The sequence below is a fragment of the Neophocaena asiaeorientalis genome, unplaced genomic scaffold (assembly GCF_003031525.2).
Source record: "Neophocaena asiaeorientalis asiaeorientalis breed wild unplaced genomic scaffold, Neophocaena_asiaeorientalis_V1.1 scaffold62, whole genome shotgun sequence".
NCBI classification, from domain to species: Eukaryota; Metazoa; Chordata; class Mammalia; order Artiodactyla; family Phocoenidae; genus Neophocaena; species Neophocaena asiaeorientalis.
In genome coordinates, this window is record NW_020175191.1 from 5,199,983 (window position 1) to 5,218,643 (window position 18,661).

The following is an 18,661-nucleotide window of genomic DNA, read 5'->3' on the forward strand; positions in this document are numbered from 1 at the left end:
CCCCCCCCCCCCCCCAAGCAATCCAAGACCAGCCCTGGGACCCCTGGGCCTTGCAGTTGGACTCTAGGACATGGCTTTGCCCACCAGTAGACCGGCACTAACACCCTTGCTTCACCCATCAGTCAGTGGACAATATTACCAGAGTTTTCTGGACCCTGACTCCATCCACTCATGACCCAGCACTATCCCTGGGTCCCTGTGGGGTTCCACAGTCAGCTGCCTCTGCAGCCAGCAGCCTCCACATGAGACAGGGCCTGGCAACGTTGGACCAAGGGCTAACCAAGCTTACTAGACATCCCACATAGCCTGTGACAACAGGAGGACCCATGCAATCCTCATATGAAGAACTCTAGGGCATACAGCTTGAGTGATGAGAGAGGAGTGTGCTGTTGGGACGCATAGGAGGTCTCCCACAAAATATCACTTCTCCAAGGTCGTAAAATGTAACCAACCTACCAGATACATAAAAATACAAAATACAAACAGCAAGGTAGCAAAATGAGGTGACAGAGGAACGTGTTCCAGATGAAGGAACAAGATAAAACTCCAGAAGAACAACTAAGTGGAGATAGGCAATCTACCTGAGAAGGATTTCAGGGTAGTGATTGTAAACATGATCAAAGAACTAGGGAGAAGAATGGAGCCAAAGAGCGAGAAGTTAAAAGTTTTTAACAAAGAGTTAGAAAATATATATTGATAGAACAACCAAACAGAGATGAAGAATACAATAACTGAAATGAAAAATATACTAGAAGGAATCAACAGTAGACTAAATGATGGATCAGTGAACTGGAAGACAGTAGTGGAAATCACTGACGCTGAACAGAAAAAAGAAAAAGGAATGAAAAGAGGACAGAGACCTCTGGGACAACATCAAGTGTACTAATATTCGCATTATAGGGGTCCCAGAAGGCAAAAAGAGAGAGAAAGGAACTGAAAACATATCTGAAGACATAGTAGCTGAAAACTTAACTACCCTGGGAAAGGAAATAGACATCCAAGTCCAGAAAGTGCAGGGAGTCCCATCCAGGATTAACCCAAAGAGGAATACACCAAGACACGTTGTTATTAAAATAGCAAAAACTGAAGATAGAGAATATTAAAGGCAGCAAGGGAAAAGCAACAAATAACGTACAAGGGAACTCCTATAAGGCTATCAGCTGACTTTTCAGCAGAAACTCTGCAGTTCGGAAGGGAGTGGCACAATATATTTAAAGTGATGAAAGGGAAAAACATACAACCAAGAATACTCTAGCCAGCAAGACTGTTGTTCAGATTTGATGGAGAGATCAAAAGCTTTACAGGCAAGCAAAAGTTAAGAGTTCAGCACTACCAAACCAGCTTTACAAGAAATGTTAAAGGAACTTCTTTAAGTTAAAAAGAAAAGGCCAAAACTGGAAACATGAAAATTATGAAAGGAAAAAGCTCATAGGTAAAGGCAAACATAAATGTAGGAAATCATATCATGCACAAAGCTAGTAAGAAGGCTAAAAGACAAAAGTAGTAAAAATCATCTACATCCTCAGTAAGCAGTTAAGGGATACACAAAACAAATAGATGTAAAATATGATATCAAAAACAGTAATCATGAGGGAAGGAGAGTACAAATGCAGGGTTGTTAAAATGCATTTGAAATTAAGAGATCAGCAACTTAATACAATCATGTATATATATATATAGATTGCTATATAAAAACCTCATGGTAACCACAAATTGAAAACCTATGCGAGATACACAAAAAAGTAAAAGGAATCCAAGCATAACACTAAAGATAGTCATCAAATCACAAGAGAAGAGAACAAAAGAAGAAGAAAGGGACAAGAAAGAAACAAACCCCAAACAATTAACAAAGTGGCAACAAGAACACATACATATCAATAATTACTTTAAATTTAAATGGACTAAATGCTCCAGTCAATAGACATAGAGTGGCTGAATGGATAAAAGAACAAGACCTGTATACATGCTGCCTACAAGAGACTCACTTCAGATCTAAAGACACACAGACTGAAAGTGAGGGGATGGAAAAAGTTATTCCATGCAAATTGAAATCAAAAGAAAGCTGGGGTGGCAAAACTTATATTAGACAAAATAAGCTTTAAAATAAAGACTGCTATAAGAGACAAAGAAGGACACTGCATAATGATCGCAGGATCAATCCAAGATGAAGATCTAACAATTGTGAATATATATGCATCCACCATAGGAGCACCTAAATACATAAAGCAAATGTTAATGGACGTAAAGGGAGAAATCAGCAGTAACACAGTAATAGTCGGGGACTTTAACACCTCACTTACGTCAATGGACAGATCTTCCAGACAAAAAATCAGTAAGGAAACACGGCCTTGAATGACAACATTAGACAAGATGGCCTTAATGTCTATATCTATATCTATCTATCCATATATATAGATAGATAGATAGATAGATATCACATTTCATTCAAAAGCAGAATACACATTCTTTTCAAGTGCACATAGAACATTCTCCAGGATCACATGCTAGGCAACAAAACAAGCCTTGGTACATTTTTAAAAATTGAAATCATATAAAGCATCTTTTCCAATCACAGTGCTATGAAACAAAAGAAGTCAACTACAAGAAAAAATGACTGCAAAAAAAAAAAAACACACCGAAACATGTGGAGGCTAAACAATATGCTACTAAACAACCAATGGGTCAATGAAGAAATCAGAGGAAATAAAAAAGAAATACCTAGAGACAAATGAAAATGAAAACACAATCCAAAAATCTACGGGACACAGCAAAAGCAGTTCTAAGAGGGAAGTTTATAGCAACACAAGCTTACCTTGGGAAACATGATCTGACCCGATCCCACAACAGCCCCATAAGAAAGGGTTTCCTCTGATTTCGTTGTTTGCATACCACCTTCGCAATTTTTATAATATCCATGTACTACCTTTTATCTAAGTATACAACTTTATATTTGTATTTCAACCACTTTTTTTTAATACATCTTTATTGGAGTATAATTGCTTCACAATACGTTAGTTTCTGTTGCACAACAGAATGAATCAGCCATATACATACACATGTCCTCATATCCCCTCCCTCTTGAGCCTCCCTCCCATCCTCCCTATCCCACCCCTCTAGGTCATCTCAATCACTATTTTTTAAAATAAGTGTAAAAATTTTTTTACCACACTCAAAAAAGCAAAGCAGATCAACAGATTTTTGTCTGCCCTTGAGGACTTAACAATCTAGGCAAGGAATATATGTGCCTTAGAGAGTGTAAGATATTATAAATTATACATGCTCACCAAGGGGATGTGAGATAAAAGGACCAGCAGGAAATGGGTGAAGGAAGTGTGGACCTGAATTAGCATAGAGTGGAGGAGATTTCCAGGAAGGGGCAGAGAGAGAGGGAGCAAGGCCAGAGAGCAGTAGTAGGTAGCTGAGAGAAGGAGGAACCTTAGGGAGAGAAACTTAGAGAGCTGTGACTGCATAGCTGAGGACTTTAACTTTGATATACTAGTGCCCAGAGAGTCACTTTAGGTTGCAGAGTAAAGGACTGCTGTGATGAAAACAGCATTTGAAAAATTTTATTCTGGCACCTTGTTTCCTATCACCTGAAACAGAGGGAGGAGCAAGTACAAGGTTTTAGAACTAGTCGGGGCGTGAGATGATTAGGGTCAATCTGAAAGACAACATGGGCAAATACTGTAGAGCTTGGTAACAAATTGACCTGAAGGACAGAGGGGGACAAAAATAGCTCTAAGGTTGTGAGCCTGGTGCATGGTGGCAGTGCCACTGAGTAATGTGGTAGTGTTGACTGTAACTTCACAAGCTCAGTTGTATACAAATTCCACATGCAGAAGAATATTCAGAAGGAGATGTCCTACCAGTAATTAGAGCCAAAGGAGTGAAGTGAGAGTGGGAAGTCTTAGCAAGAGGGCTAGTTGGTGAGTGCTTTGTCAAGTCTCCAGTCAACAGGGGCTTTGTTGAGGGGGGCTGGGAGGAGGCCACTTATGTGAGCGATTATGCTCATGTCATGATGTTTCATTGTGAAATCCAGAGTAATGAGTCAGGGCCAAATATCTCTTTCTCTTCAATAAGAGATGTTTGCCTTCAAGGATGACTGAATAAATGAAAAGGTGTTTGAATTTACACAAATATTTGAACTGCATAGAGTTGTTTTTCCTGTACGTCTGTCAGTGAGGTCTCTACTCTTTGTTAACAAATGCTTACCTTTCACAATAGCAGTGGAAATAGTGCCTACTGCCCTGACGTTATTAAATGTTTCTCTCTGGGGCTGGTGCTGGGAGCTGCTTGATTCCTGTTAGGGACACAAATACACATAGTGGCTCCCCGACACCATTCGTGATTCATCTCACCTGTCGTACCAGTGACTCTGCATATTTCTGTGTAGCCAAGGTGCATTATTTTAGCATCAGGTAAGGGCAGAGAGGCAGGAGTACCCAGGTGATGGCAACAGAAGAGACACACAGGGAAGCCTTTGAGTTCAGCAGCTGGAGGTGACTTTGCCTTTTATTCTCAGAGTCTGTAAAGGAAGAGAAAAAAGTTCAGGGTCATAGAGGAAAAGCTGGATGTCTCCCTCACATGGCTGGTTAGCAAAGAAAAATACCCCCAAAAAACAGAACAAATTGTTCCTAATATAACTTGTGCCCTAATTTGAGGGCAGTTTTGTACCCCATTCTCTACCTTTCTGTAACTAGCTTAAAAGCAGAGCTTTCCCTTTCTGCAGAGAAGTTCCATTCTCTCGTCCACTCCAGTGAGCACTCAGCTAAATGAAAAACGAATCCAATAAACACATTGCTATTGGTTACCAAATAAAGAATAGGTTAAACCAACAGCCATGGCCAGTCCTTGGTGTCAGACACATTTTTTTCCCTCTAGGCAGTGACCTTTACAGGTTCTGTGTCATTTGCTTTCATCACACCGCTACAGAGTAATGAGAAAGTATTGTTCTCATTTTGAAGTAGAGAAAGGCAGAAGTGAAGAAATTAAATTTCTCTTTATTTTCTCCCTCGACAGTCCAGTGTCATTTAGCTCATTTCAGCTCTGATACTTACTAGCTGTGTGACTTCAGGCAAGTTTAGGCAAGTTACTCTATATGTGCTACAGTTTCTTCATCTATAAAATAGGGCCAAAATAATAACAATCAACTTCATAGGATTCTTGTGAGGATTAATGAGTTAATACAAGTAAAGCACTTAGAACCTGGCACCATAGTAAGCGTTCAGTATTAGCTGTCAAGACAATAACAGTAACCCCACTCAAGCCTAATAAACATTACTTCCATTAAGCTGATCATTTTCCAAATCCACCTCCTTAGCCCGAATTCTGTCCTAAATTCCACATCTGTATTTACAGTTGCTACTATATGTCAGTTAAAAATATAATTATTCAGCAAATATTTTTGAGCACCTGTTGTTTGAGTTCAAAGGAGTCCAATAAACACCCTCTCCCCAGCTGAGTTCTGAACCAATTAAAGAGCAAGACAAAGTGAGGCAACTGGAAGACTAAAATCACCTTTATTCCTGATAAATCTGATAATAAAGGATTAAGCTTTGTCTGCAGGGAAGTGGGCTGCAGCCCAGACTTCCCCAGTGACAGGCAGCACAAGACTGGGGCAGGCTTCCTCCCACAAGGGCAGATTCTACCCCTGAAAACTGTTGGCTTAGAGGAGAAGAGTAGAATGTATACTTCTGGTTAGCTAGAGAGAAAAGGAAAAATGAGGAGCTGAGCTATTTATACCCAGCTTCTCCTAATAAACTCACTAATCGGGAAAGTTAATTTCTCTTCCTCTGGGGAAGAGTGAAAGAGGAGAGAAGAGAGACTAGAAGGGTTATGTTGGTGGGGATCTCTTCCCGTGGAAGGAAACGTGGAGGAGGGATGAAGCAGTCTCCCCCAGACTTGGTGTATGTTGGGTAATGTGCTAAGCATTGGACATCTCTACCTTTGTACATAGTGGGCACTTTCAACTCAACAGCTCTAAAATCTTCATCTTTTTACCAGACATGTTGCTTTTCCTACATTTTCATTTTTGTTGTTGGTAGCATTACTAACCTCCTAAGCAACCTGGATATAGCAATATCAGACCCCTTTTGACTTGTTCCTTCTCTTGTCCTTCACATTTGTGTCACCAAGGCCTGTAGGTTATTTTCTTCATTAACTTTTGATTCTCCCACCTTTCCTTCCCGTTGTCGCTGCCCCAGTTAAGGCCCTCATAATTTCTCCCCGGGACATTGACATAGGCTTCTGACTTCATGCCTTCCTAGTCTATCAAAACCATTCTTTTCCTTCAAAACCCAGCTTGAAATCTTCCTCATCTATTGAGCCACTACAGTCATAATTAACTACTCTTTCCTGTGGGTACCGTATCCACACTGATTAGCTTCTCTTATGACAACTGTGCTATTCATCTCTGTTTCATGGGACTTACAAATTACTTTGTATATATTTGGCACTAAATAGATACTTGTTGAATGAATGACCCAGATTAGCAGTATAGTTAGAGCTAACACAGGATATAAACCTCATGGCCTCATTCAGTTGTTTAAAAACTTACTTTGTGCATGGTAAGAAGGAATTATGTTATTTTATCTTAATTTTGAGCTATGTCATGCTTCTAAAAGTTGGATATAGTCCTAGTACTGGTACATGGAACACTTGTTCTGATGTATCCTATAAGCACGTATGGAAAAAGAACCTGCTCACCGAATAAAAGCTGTGCCCAATTTCTGTGGTTTGTTTGGTTATTGCCATTTCTATTAGAAGACATTAGTTATATAGTCTGGAGCTTTTAATTGAGATCTAAACTCAAATACTGTTGTTAACACTCATTGTTTTAAATGCCTAATGCTTATTTCCCCCTTCTCTTCTGGGAAGGCCTTCCATCCAGGTACTGCCTCATTGGTCTAAGTATGGGCAGCTGACCCAAGTTGAGCTGTTCTGGGAATATATTCAATAGAATCAGACTGAGGGATTGAGCTTCAGTCTAGCTACTCTCTTGAGTGAAAGAGACTTTTAAAGGTAGGAGCTCTTGGCAACTCTATTCTGCCCTATAGACTAAAACAAGAGAGAGTAAATTAGAGAGCAAAGAGAATAAAGTAGAAATGAGAGACAAAGAATGGAATTTAAGTTCTTGGATCCAGCTGTTATTGAAGCCACACTGCACTTTCTGTCCTTGGTTTCATGAGACATCCTAATACCCTTCTAATAACTTCCTTCTTTTAGCTTAGGCTTCAGTTGGTTTTGTTTTCTGTTATAGGCAACTACAAGTGTTCTAATTGGTACAGTCACAGGATAGTGGAAGAGCTCTCTCTTTCTCATATATATGATTTTTTATTAGATACTTTTTTATTGTGGTAAAAAACGTAATATGAAACTTACTATCTTAACCATTTTAAGTGTACAGTTCAGTAATGTTAAGTATATTCACATTCTTGTGAAAAAAACCTCCAAAACATTTTCATTTTGCAAATCTGGAACTATACCCATTAAACAACAACTCAGTATCCTTTCTCCTTGGCCCCAGCTCCTGGTAACCATCATTGTACTTTGTTTCTATGAATTTGATTACTTCAGATACTTTATAAGTGGAATCAAGTGGTAGAATCAAATATTATTTATCTTTCTGTGACGGGCTTCACTTACAGCATAATATCCTGAAAATTCATCCATGTTGTAGCATGCAAAAGGATTTCCTTCCTTTTTAAGGCTGAATAATGTTCCATTGTATGTACACCACATTTTGTTTATCCATTCATCTGCTGGTGGACATTGGGGCTGCTTCCTCCTCTTGGTTATTGTGAATAATGCTGCTGTAAACATGGGTGTGCAAATATATCTTTGAGACACTGCTTTCAGTTTTTTTGTACATAATACACAGAAATGGGACTGCTAGATCATTTGGAAGTTCTGTTTTAAGTTTTTTGAGGAACCTCCCATACTGTTTTCTATAGTGGTTGCACCATTTTACAGTCTCACCATCATACACAAGTATTCCAGTTTCTTCTCATCCTCACCAACACTTGTTGTTTTCTGTTGTTGTTGTTGTTAGTAGCCATTCTAATTAGTATGAGGTGATTCCGTGGTTTCCGTTTACATTTCTCTGATGATTAGGGATGTTGAACATCTTTTCATATACTTGTTGGCCATTTTGTATATCTTCTTTGGAGAAATGTCTGTTCGAGTCCTTTGCCCATTTTTTAATCAAGTTATTTGACTTTTTCATTGTTTAATTATAGAAGTTCTTTATGTATTCTGGATACTAATCACTTACCAAACATGATTTAAAAATATTTTCTCCAGCTAGGGGGAAGCAGCCGCAAGGCACAGGGATATTAGCTCGGTGCTTTGTGACAGCCTGGAGGGGTGGGATGGGGAGAGTGGGAGGGAGGGAGACGCAAGAGGGAAGACATATGGGAACATATGTATATGTATAGCTGATTCACTTTGTTATAAAGCAGAAACTAACACACCATTGTAAAGCAATTATACCCCAATAAAGATGTTTAAAAAAAAAAATATTTTCTCCCGTTCCATAGGTTGCCTTTTTGTATATATAAATTTTAATTAAAAAATAGCTGATGAGGGACTTCCCTGGTGGCTCAATGGTTAAGAATCCACCTGCCAGCGCAGGGGACACGGGTTCGATCCCTGGTCCGGGAAGATCCCACATGCTGCAGAGCAACTAAGCCTGTGCGCTACAACTACTGAGCCTGCACTCTAGAGCCTGCGAACCACAAGTACTGAGCCTACGTGCCACAACTACTGAAGCCCGTGTGCCTAGAGCCCATGCTCCGCAACAAGAGAAACCACCACAATGAGAAGCCCGTGCGCCACAACGAAGAGTAGCCCCTGCTCACCACAACTAGAGAGAAAAGCCTGCGCCCAGCAATGAAGACCCAATGTGGCCAAATAAATAAAATTATTTAAAAAATAGCTGATGAAAATATGGTTTATTCAGTTAAATTCAGCAAACATTTAAAGGGCACTTAAAATGTGCAAGGTGTTCTGTTTGGTACTAGACTTGATATAAGACAGTGGTTCTCCTGATATACTCCTTCCCCTATAGCTTGAATTCAATTTAACCCCAGCAGGGATGGTTTTAAAATTCATAATTCAGTCTATGCATTTCCTTGACACTAGCTCAACCCCAGGTTTTGTAATATACTAAAGCACTGCAGGGAGACTAGGGTGTTGCGCCTCCCTGGCTCCGGGTCTTCTCAGCCTGGGAGGCCAGCGTAATCTGGAGCTTTCAGATTAATTTTGTGCCAGTATTAGTGGAATCTTGAGCAAGTCCTGGAAGGACTGAATAAGAAAGACTAAGGCAGACTCTAAGACCTTTAGTCTTCAAATCAGAAGTCTTCTCAAAGGCAGGATAGACCCAAACCAATTTTGGGGGACTCGGGATGTAGATCACCAGCTGAATATATCAAAGATTTCAAATCATCATCACTTCTCCACTGCTTTACCAAACCAATCCTTCTGAGTTAGGGCCTCAGAATCCTAAACACTGCCCTCCAGACAGTAAGAAGGTATACATGATGAAAACTCATTGCCACCTTTGACCTGTATGCCATAAATACTGTTTTGTATTAGTTTTCTTCTTACATAATGCAATCCCAACTGGAATTGTGATCGAGATCTCTGTGAAACTTTCTATGCCCTGGTACATAATATATCTGTTAAAGAAATTAGATTTTAGTTTACACTAGATTATAACCCCAATAAACCCATATCAAACATGTAAAGGAACCCACCTGTCACTTTGATAGCCCCTGTGGCTTTGGCAATGTTGTTTTCAATCATACAGGAGTATGTGTTGTTGATCGTGACATTGTAGAGTACAGCTACAACCTTCATGGTCACATTCTTAGAGTTCAGCTCAAAGCTGGTGTCGGAGACTTCTGAGAAGTTGGCTCCCTGGTCAACTTGGGATGCCCAGACCACTGTTGGCTGGGGAAACCATCGGGGAGCCTCACATCGTAAGCTCTCTGAGGTGGCGTTACAGTCCACGTTCACTTCTGGGATGCTGAAGGCTGCAGGGTTGAAGGTCAAAAAGGGGCAGGGTTCAAGGTCAGACGGATAAGACAATATAGCCTTTGAAGTGCTAGGTCTTAAAAAACACATTGAAGTGACTCAGTACTCTCCCAGTGGGCTGTCTATGTATGACCCATTGTATTGTAGATGCAAAAAATTATTTGCTCATAGTATTGCTATACATCACAACACTTTGGACAATATCACAAACTCCAAGGACCTAAGTTCTAGGTATGCTTGTTACAACAAATAAATTTCTCCAAGTAAAAGAAGTTCCAGTGATCACACAAAAAAATTATCAATTAGGGAAACTGGGTGTTTATTTTCCTAGGCACCTATGAAGCCTCCTGAATTTTATGTAATTTTTCTGCCTGGAGGGTAAAAGCGTGGGGAGGGAGAAGGAAGAAACAAACAGCATTCACCTACCCACAGAAATTCCATACACAGGCCTTGTCATCATGGGGATCTGAAGTTTGCTTGGGTAGAGACTGCCCAGCCCTGGTATCCATGAATAAAGACAGGCATTTGTTTTCTTTTAAGATAATTCTCACTGGAGAGGCAAGTACATTTTGAATTTAAGACTAACTTCCTCCTCTATCTAGGCAGAGAGACACTTATAGAAAATGTTAAGGCCTGGAATTTGGCCTGTAAAATGTTTATTATGCCAAAAGGGCAAGATACAAATTATTAATTTATTTAGCATCTTCCTTTGCCCTGGACTGTGCTAGTGTGGAGTGAGAGGTGGAAGGAAAGCCTTTGCCATGCCCTTCAAGAGCCTGCTGCCTAGCAGGAGAGACGTACTTGGAGCACATACTTGGAGCAGGCAGGGCACAAGCTCCTGGGAGATGATGTGGGAACCTGAGTGCACGTGACAATGAACCACCGTGTATTGAGGGTGTGCTCTGTGCTAGGGACCAAATTCCAGACATTTTTTTTTGTTCCTCACAACAGTCCTAGGGATATCTATTATTGTGCCCGTTTAACAAAATAAGCTTTTAATTTTAGGATAACTTTAGATTTACAGAAAGGTTGCAAAGATGAGTACAGAGAGTTCTTGTATACTTCTCACCCAGTTTCCCCTAACATTAACATCTTAAATAACCATGATGCATTTGTCAAAACTGAGAAACTATCATTCGTATATTACTATTAACTAAACCAGCTTTTATTTGGACTTTACCAGTTTTTCCACTAACGTCCATTTTATATCCCAGGATCCCATCCAGAATACCACATTGCACTTATTTGTCATGTCTTTTTAGATTCCTCTGGTCTGTGACAGTTTTTCAATCTTCCCATGTTTTGCATGGTCTTGACAGTTTTGAGGAGTACTGGCCAGGTATTTTGTAGAATGCCCCTCTATTGTAATTTGACGTTTTTCTCAAGATTAGACTGAGGTTATGGGTTTTGGAGAGGAAAACTATAGAAGTAAAAGTGCCCTTCTCATCATGTCACATCAGAGACTGCATGCTGTTAACATGATTTATCATGGGGATGTTAACTTCGATCACCTGGCTGAGTCTGTGTTTGCCAGGTTTCTTTGGAAGCTGGACTTCACTAAGTCTAACACACCCTAAGTGCGGTGGTCGGGGAGGGGGAAGTTCTAAGCTCCGCTTCCTGCAGGGGGAGAGATCTAAATACATTATTTGGAATTCATCTATAAAGAAGATTTGTTTCATCTCCCTCATATAAGTATGGACTCGTGTATTTATTTTATGCTTAGTTATAATTTAATACTATATTGTTTATTTTGTTGCTCAGATGGTTCCAGCTTTGCCATTGGAAGCCCTTTCAGTTGGCCCCAGTGTCCCTTTGACCTGACTTTATTAACCCCTATTTTAAGATAAAGAAGCTGAGGCTCAGTGAGGTTGCCTTGCCCAGGCCACTGTGTGTGCCTAGGTCTGACTAGATCTGTGCTTCAAACCACTACATACACATATTATGAAAGGTCCAAGAAAGATCTGTGCAGGCTAGCTTAGCCTGGGATGCCTCAGGATACTTTCTGCCTATCCTTCAAGGCTCCTCCCAAATGTCAAATTCTCTCTATGGGGGCCTTCCTGTCCCTTTCCTCCCTATGTATTTGGATATGATCTCTTTCTTCCTCTGAATCCCCAAATCACTCTATTTATATTTTCTCTTAAAGTATATAATACACTTTACTAATTATTGTAGATACGTTTCTTATCTACATATTTTTCTTATTTACATATGTTTCTCATCTCTGCCCTGACCCTCAACTCTATAAGCTCTACACTCTCAGCTCTACAAAAGGAAGGACAATTATCTTTGTTTTCTTAATCGTCTTTTTACTCCTGCCAATATCTCAGTCCCTTGTACATAAATTCAGAAAATATGTTAAATTTAGTTGGTAAGAAAGCATGGATTTCATTGGAGGAGGATTAGTGAGTTTATAGGCCAATATTGTTTTGGTCAGTTACCTTTGAACTTCTCCTATAATGGGTTCCACTGTCGTGAGTCCCTGGAGATACTGATTTCAGACTTGGGCTAGGGCCTACTTAGCACAGAAAAGTCTCAGACCAGATTATAGTCTTCTCTCACTAGCAAGACCAAAGGGAAAGAACAGAGAGCTACTGATGGAGAAAACATATTCTGGCAAAATATTTCAGGGAATATATGAGAAAATTCAGAAGAGGCTAGAGTCCTGAGCAAAAGATTTTAAGACCTAATATTATAGTGGGTTACTTCCGGAGCTGGTGTGGGTCTTGGACAGCAAGGATGGCTGCTAGCAGAATTCGGATGGTCTTTGATATTAGTCACTCGTGAGCATAGTGTGACATTTCATCAGCAATTCACACTCTCTAGTCTCAAATATCTTCTGGCACCTTCTTTCCCTCTCTTCAAAAGTAACTTACCTCCAGTTTTATACTCGAGGTTAGCATTCCCCTTGCCTTTAGAAGTGATGATGTAACACTTACAGGTACCAGCATCTGTGAGTTGCACATTTTTCAGCCTCAGAGAGGCATTGCCAACTATTACTTACTTGATCAGCAAACACTGCTGTCCGACCTCTGAACATTTCATGCTGGTCCGACAGGTCATCTTTGCCTTCTTTGAACTCATGGGCCAAGCCCATTACACTTTCCTTCAGCCACTGTATCATGATATCAGAAAGTTTGATGTCGGGTTCGAAAGTGCAGCTCAGGATTCCATCCTCCCCGGTGTTCCCAGCTGAGGTGAGAGTAGTGACTGTGATGGAGTGTCTTCCTACAATTCAGGAAACAAGGGTCAATGCCAAGGGAAGCTTTGGAACATCTACAACCAAATCCTTCATTACTAAAAAGCCAAACAGGGACTTCTGTAATAAATTAGAAATATGCAAAACAGGAGAGGCATGAAAAAAGAAGACATAAGAATAGAAAGAGTATTACGACGATAGTTTTGATACCTAGAGCAGATCTGCTAACAGCAGATAAAAAAGCTACACTTTTTTTTTTTTTTTGCGGTACACGGGCCTCTCACTGCTGTGGCCTCTCCCGCTGCGGAGCACAGGCTCCGGACGCGCAGGCTCAGAGGCCATGGCTCCCGGGCCCAGCCGCTCCACGGCATGTGGGATCTTCCCGGATCGGGGCACGAACCCATGTCCCCTGCATCGGCAGGCGGACTCTCAACCACTGCGCCACCAGGGAAGCCCCAAAGCTACACTTTTTGAGACCAAGCAACTGAAATCTTGAGACCAAATAAGAGGAGACCGTATTGGACTTGGGTTTTGAAGATGGGAATTCAGATCCTGGTTTTGTCACTTAAGAGCTACGTGACCTTGACTACATCTCTGGATCTCAGAAAAATGGAGGTAATGATATCTGTCTTACCTACCGTAAAGGGCTCTTGTGAGGATCAAATCAAATGGATGTGAACTTGATTTGCAAACTAATTACACATATAAGGTATCGTTATTCTCAGTTAACCAGAAGTGGCACAGACGTGAAACCTCACGTTAACTAAATATGGCTAATAATTCTGAAGAATGCTGAATTCTAAGTGTTGTTACTTTTATCTCCACTTGAATGATGAAGAAACGAAGGCATAGAGAATAGAAGTGATTTGGTCAAGGTCAGAGTGCTAGCTAGCTATGGCATAATGAAGAATGATACTTAATTAAATTGATTTTTGGCCTAAGATAGAAGTCACACCCTTCTCTCCAAACATGTAACAAGTACAAGTATGAATTATGGTGACAGCCACATCCACTGCCTCTTCCCCACTTGCCCAGCTGACAGCCCACTCTGTAAAGGATTGACCAGCTCTCCTCTCTGTACTGGAGGCTGCTGACTGGGGATGCCTACAGGTGTGCTTTAATTAACTGAATATTCTTGAGAGCCTCCTTCTGTGGCTTGGATGTGAAGGTAAGGAGAGGATGGGTCTTTGAGCCCAAGAAGAGAGTGGAACAGACCCAAGGAAGTGTGGGGGAGAGACCATGAGAGGAAAAGGTGAAGAGAGTCCCCCATCACCAGAGCTGCCTTAGATCCTGAGGGTTTTCCGGTCTAGTTCCTGTCCCACTGGGTATCCTTTAAACAAACACCTTATATTTATAATGGTCTGCACAAACCTCTCTTTCTTATAGCCAAGAAAGTCCAACATGATGGATGCTGGGCACTTCTCAACTGGACTTCTCAACTTCCTTATTGGTGTTCCTGCCTCTCACCTTTGCCTCCATCTACCCCATTTTACATGCATTAATCTTACAGGTAGACCTTAAAGTACAATCCGAACATGTCAGTTTCCTAATCACTAATCTTCCATTGCTCCCAAGGGCTGTGGAATAAACTTCAGACTAACAGCATGGCCTTCAAAGTTAAATATTGCATGCCACATAGGAAATGCCCATAGATATTAGCTCTTTCCAGCCAGACTTCCCACTACATCCTTTCAAAGTCTGTATTGTAGTCTTTGCATATCAAGTGATTTATTTATTTATTTTTATTATTATTTTTTTTTGCGGTACACGGGCCTCTCACTGTCGTGGCCTCTCCCGTTGCGGAGCATAGGCTCCGGACGCGCAGGCTCAGCGGCCATGGCTCATGGGCCCAGCCGCTCCGCGGCATGTGGGATCCTCCCAGACCGGGCCATGAACCCGCGTCCCCTGCATCAGCAGGCAGACTCTCAACCACTGCGCCACCAGGGAAGCCCCCAAGTGATTTATTGATTTACTGCTTTCAATAAAAAAATACATAAGCAAAGCACACTTGCTATTTTTCAAATGTAAGAGGTAAACATTATGAACATAGGGGATATCTTTGGCATCTTCTGTCTTCCAGCCCTTAAGGGGTTGGAATTGTCTTATTAGCTCCTATGCTTTTATAAAGTAGATGAAGGTAATGGATTAGGGACAGAACTGGAGAAGCAAGCTAGATGAATTTATATTATAAAGAACAGAGAGTTACTGATGGAAGAAAAAGTACCAGTAAAAACGAGGCAGAGGAAACAAAAACCTGTGCATAGGCTGGGTTGGGAGGATGTTTTGGAGGTTTTAGAGTGTAGGAGAAGAGAGGCTTTGGAGTAGCTGCCATGCATGGTCATTCATGTGGGAGATTTGGGAGAAAAATTATGAAAGAAGGTAGTATGAAGTTTAGCTGTGTAATATGAATGCAACACACCCCATCCCCTGCCTTGGCATTCTTTTGAACACTGCTTTAAAGATTTAATTTGCTTTTTAATTGTTTTTACTTGACAGATTGATACCCAAGACACTGCAGGCTAGTACTGGTTATAATTATACTACGCATCTTCACACACTGTGCATTGTACACCTACAATTTATAGTTCCCTCCTCTCCTTTATCACCAGTTATCCAAATTCTACTTGTATTCAAGGCTATTCAGATGGCAGGACTCGCATGAAACCCCCTTTTGATATGCCAAACCAAAATTAAAAGATCGTCTCTCTCCTCTTCCTCAACACGTTCCTTTGCCTTTATTATAGCATCTGTCTCCCTCTACCTTGTCTCTAGTCTGTCTCTGGCACTAATTTGTAAGCTTTTCAAGGGAAAAAAATGTCTTAATCATATTTGTAAGTCCTATAACGCTTTGATGGTTAATTTTATGCGTCAGCTTGACTGGGCCCCAGAGTGCCCAGATATTTGGTCAGATGTTCTGGGTGTGTCTCTGAAGGAGATTAATGTTTGAATCAGTAAAGCAGATCACCCTCCTTAAATGTGGGTGGGCCTCATCCAATCAATTAAAGACCTAAATAGAACAAAAAGGCTGAGCAAGAGGGAACTGGTGCTGCCTTTGAGCTGGGACACAAGTCTCTCCCTGCCTTCAGACTTGAACCGAAACACTGTCTCTCTTTGGATCTTAAGCCTGCCAGCTTTGGGGCTGGAACTAGCCATTGGCTCTCCTGGTTCTCAAGCCTCTGGACTCAGACTGGAACTAAACTGTCTGGGTCTCCAGCTTGCTGCCTGCAGATCTTAGGACTTCTCAGAGTCCATAATCATGTGAGTCAATTCTTTCTAAATCTCCCCCTCTCTCTGCCTCTCACTCCCTTTCTCCCTATACCTCCACCCTATTGGTTCTGTTTCTCTGGAGAACCTGACATATAAATTCTGGTACCAAGAAGTGGGGCACTGCTGTAATAAGTACCTAAGCATGTGGAAGAAGTTTTGGAACTGGGTAATGGGTAGAGGCTGGAAGAGTTTTGAGGTGCGTGCTAGAAATGTGGATGTTAAGGGCGATTCTGGTGAGATCTCAGATGGGAAATAAGGAACATGTTATTGGAAACTGGAAGGAAACAATCCTTGTTAGAAAATGGCATAAGAACTTGGCTGAATTGTGTTCTAGTGTTTTGTGAAAGGTAAAACTTGTGAGTGATAAAATTGGATATTTAGCTGAGGAGATTTCTAAGCAAAGTGTTGAAAGAGAGGCTTGGTTACTCCTGACTGCTTATACTAAAATATGAGAAAGGAGAGAGATGAATTGGAGAAGGAATTGTTAAGCAAAAAGGAGCCATAACTTGAAGATTTGGAAAGTTCTCAGCCTATCCATATTGCAAAAAATGAGAAGACTGTTCTGAAGATAGCGCTCAGGGTGTGGGTGAACAACCATTTAATAAGGAGATCATAGGTATGACTCATGAGGATTTTAACAGCCACCTCAACAGAAGCCAGGAATAGAGATAGGATTATATACTGCCAGCTTGGTACAGAAAAACTAAAGGGAATAGAAAAATGAGACAAAATGAAAGAAAGCTATCAGACTTCGTAGATTTAACAGAACCAGACCATGGATCTATTCGGCTCTATGCTTCAGCAGGCCAAGGGCCTCTATTTCAACAGGCTGGAGGGCCGCTAATGGAAGCCTTAGAGATGGGGCCATCTGGAGCCTGGGGTGGGGGGTGGCAGTGGGACTTCTCAACTGCTAGAATTGTGAGAAAATACATTTCTATTGTTTAAGCTACCCAGTGTATGGTATTTTGTTATGGCAGCCTAAGCAAACTAAGACAAGTGCCTAGTGCTATGTTTCTACAGAGAAAAATAATATTTGTTGAGTGAATGAATAAATGAATGAATGAAAGAATGAAAATCAGTAGAAATCAAAGCACTGTTTGAGATGATTCTATCCAAAATGATTGTAGGAGTAAGGAACATTTGGCTAGATTATCCCATCTAAATTTTGGGGAAATGTGAGTCAGTGAAAAAGAAAGCAATGAAAATACACCATGATTCTCAATAAAATCACAGAGCAAGCATAACTATGTTAGAGCAAGGGTAAATTTGATTGTAGTTTATAAAGTTCCATTAAAGTTGAATTGAAAAATTACTTTTTAGAAAAAATACATGATTAGCACAGTTTATGAAGAGAAAGAAATGGTAATGACATATCTTAGTTGAGTAATTATGTTACTGAATTAATTTTAATGTGTTGGCCTTGAGCCCACAGGTGGAGAATTTGTTGAAATATCTCTTAGAAAACTTAATGATTAAAAGTAGGCAGCTGTGGAGTGCCCCAGGGACCCACCGCAGGCTCTAGCTCATTTAAGGTTGCATTAAAGATGTGGCAGATGGAATGTGTGTAATGTTGATTAAATCCCCCCTCCTTGTAGCAAATCAGGAGGAGGAATAAAAGCCAGTGAGAATCTAAGAAACCATGAGGACCTGGCCATTGCTTTGCACCCAGAAAGCAATCAATAAATACTTATTTGTTAGGTGAATAAATGATGGTTACAAGTGATAAAATGAGATTTACTTTGCAAGCAACAGTATATAAATATTGCTTCTCTCAAAAAGAAATCTGTTTTCAATTTTGCAAACAAATATTGGCTCAAGGAGCTATGTTCTAGGAACCACAGTTTGGCCTAATATGACTCTCCAGACCTCCTAACCACCAGGGGCTCTTGTGTGGTTTGTTGACAGTAAAAGGGCTTTAAGAGATGGTTAGAAGGAGCTATCTACTGATAGAGAATTTTGTTAAACAGGCACGGGTTTCAAGAATTCCATTGGTCTCTAAGATTCCGTCAAACCTCTTTAAAGTTAGAAGTCCCAGCCACTTACTGAAAATGAATTCTCTAGCTCATGAGGGCTGATTACTATCACAGCTCTGGTCTGCATGGGAAAAGAGGAGCTGTCAAAGGGCGGGAGCAAGCTGAAATTGGAACCATTTTGTTTTCACAC

The 18,661-nt window shown here is 40.7% G+C and overlaps 1 protein-coding gene across 1 annotated transcript in view; it reads right to left on the reverse strand.

Moving 5' to 3' along the window:
- Positions 1-2,694: 2,694 nt before the first annotated feature.
- The window catches only part of VTCN1 (V-set domain containing T cell activation inhibitor 1), a 53,316-nt gene continuing 37,349 nt past the window's right edge, over positions 2,695-18,661 (reverse strand). Inside the window, 4 exon segments of the mRNA XM_024764801.1 lie at positions 2,695-4,525; positions 9,756-10,034; positions 12,909-13,032; positions 13,034-13,260. Coding sequence (XP_024620569.1) covers positions 4,404-4,525; positions 9,756-10,034; positions 12,909-13,032; positions 13,034-13,260 — 752 coding nt within the window. The 3' untranslated portion in view covers positions 2,695-4,403.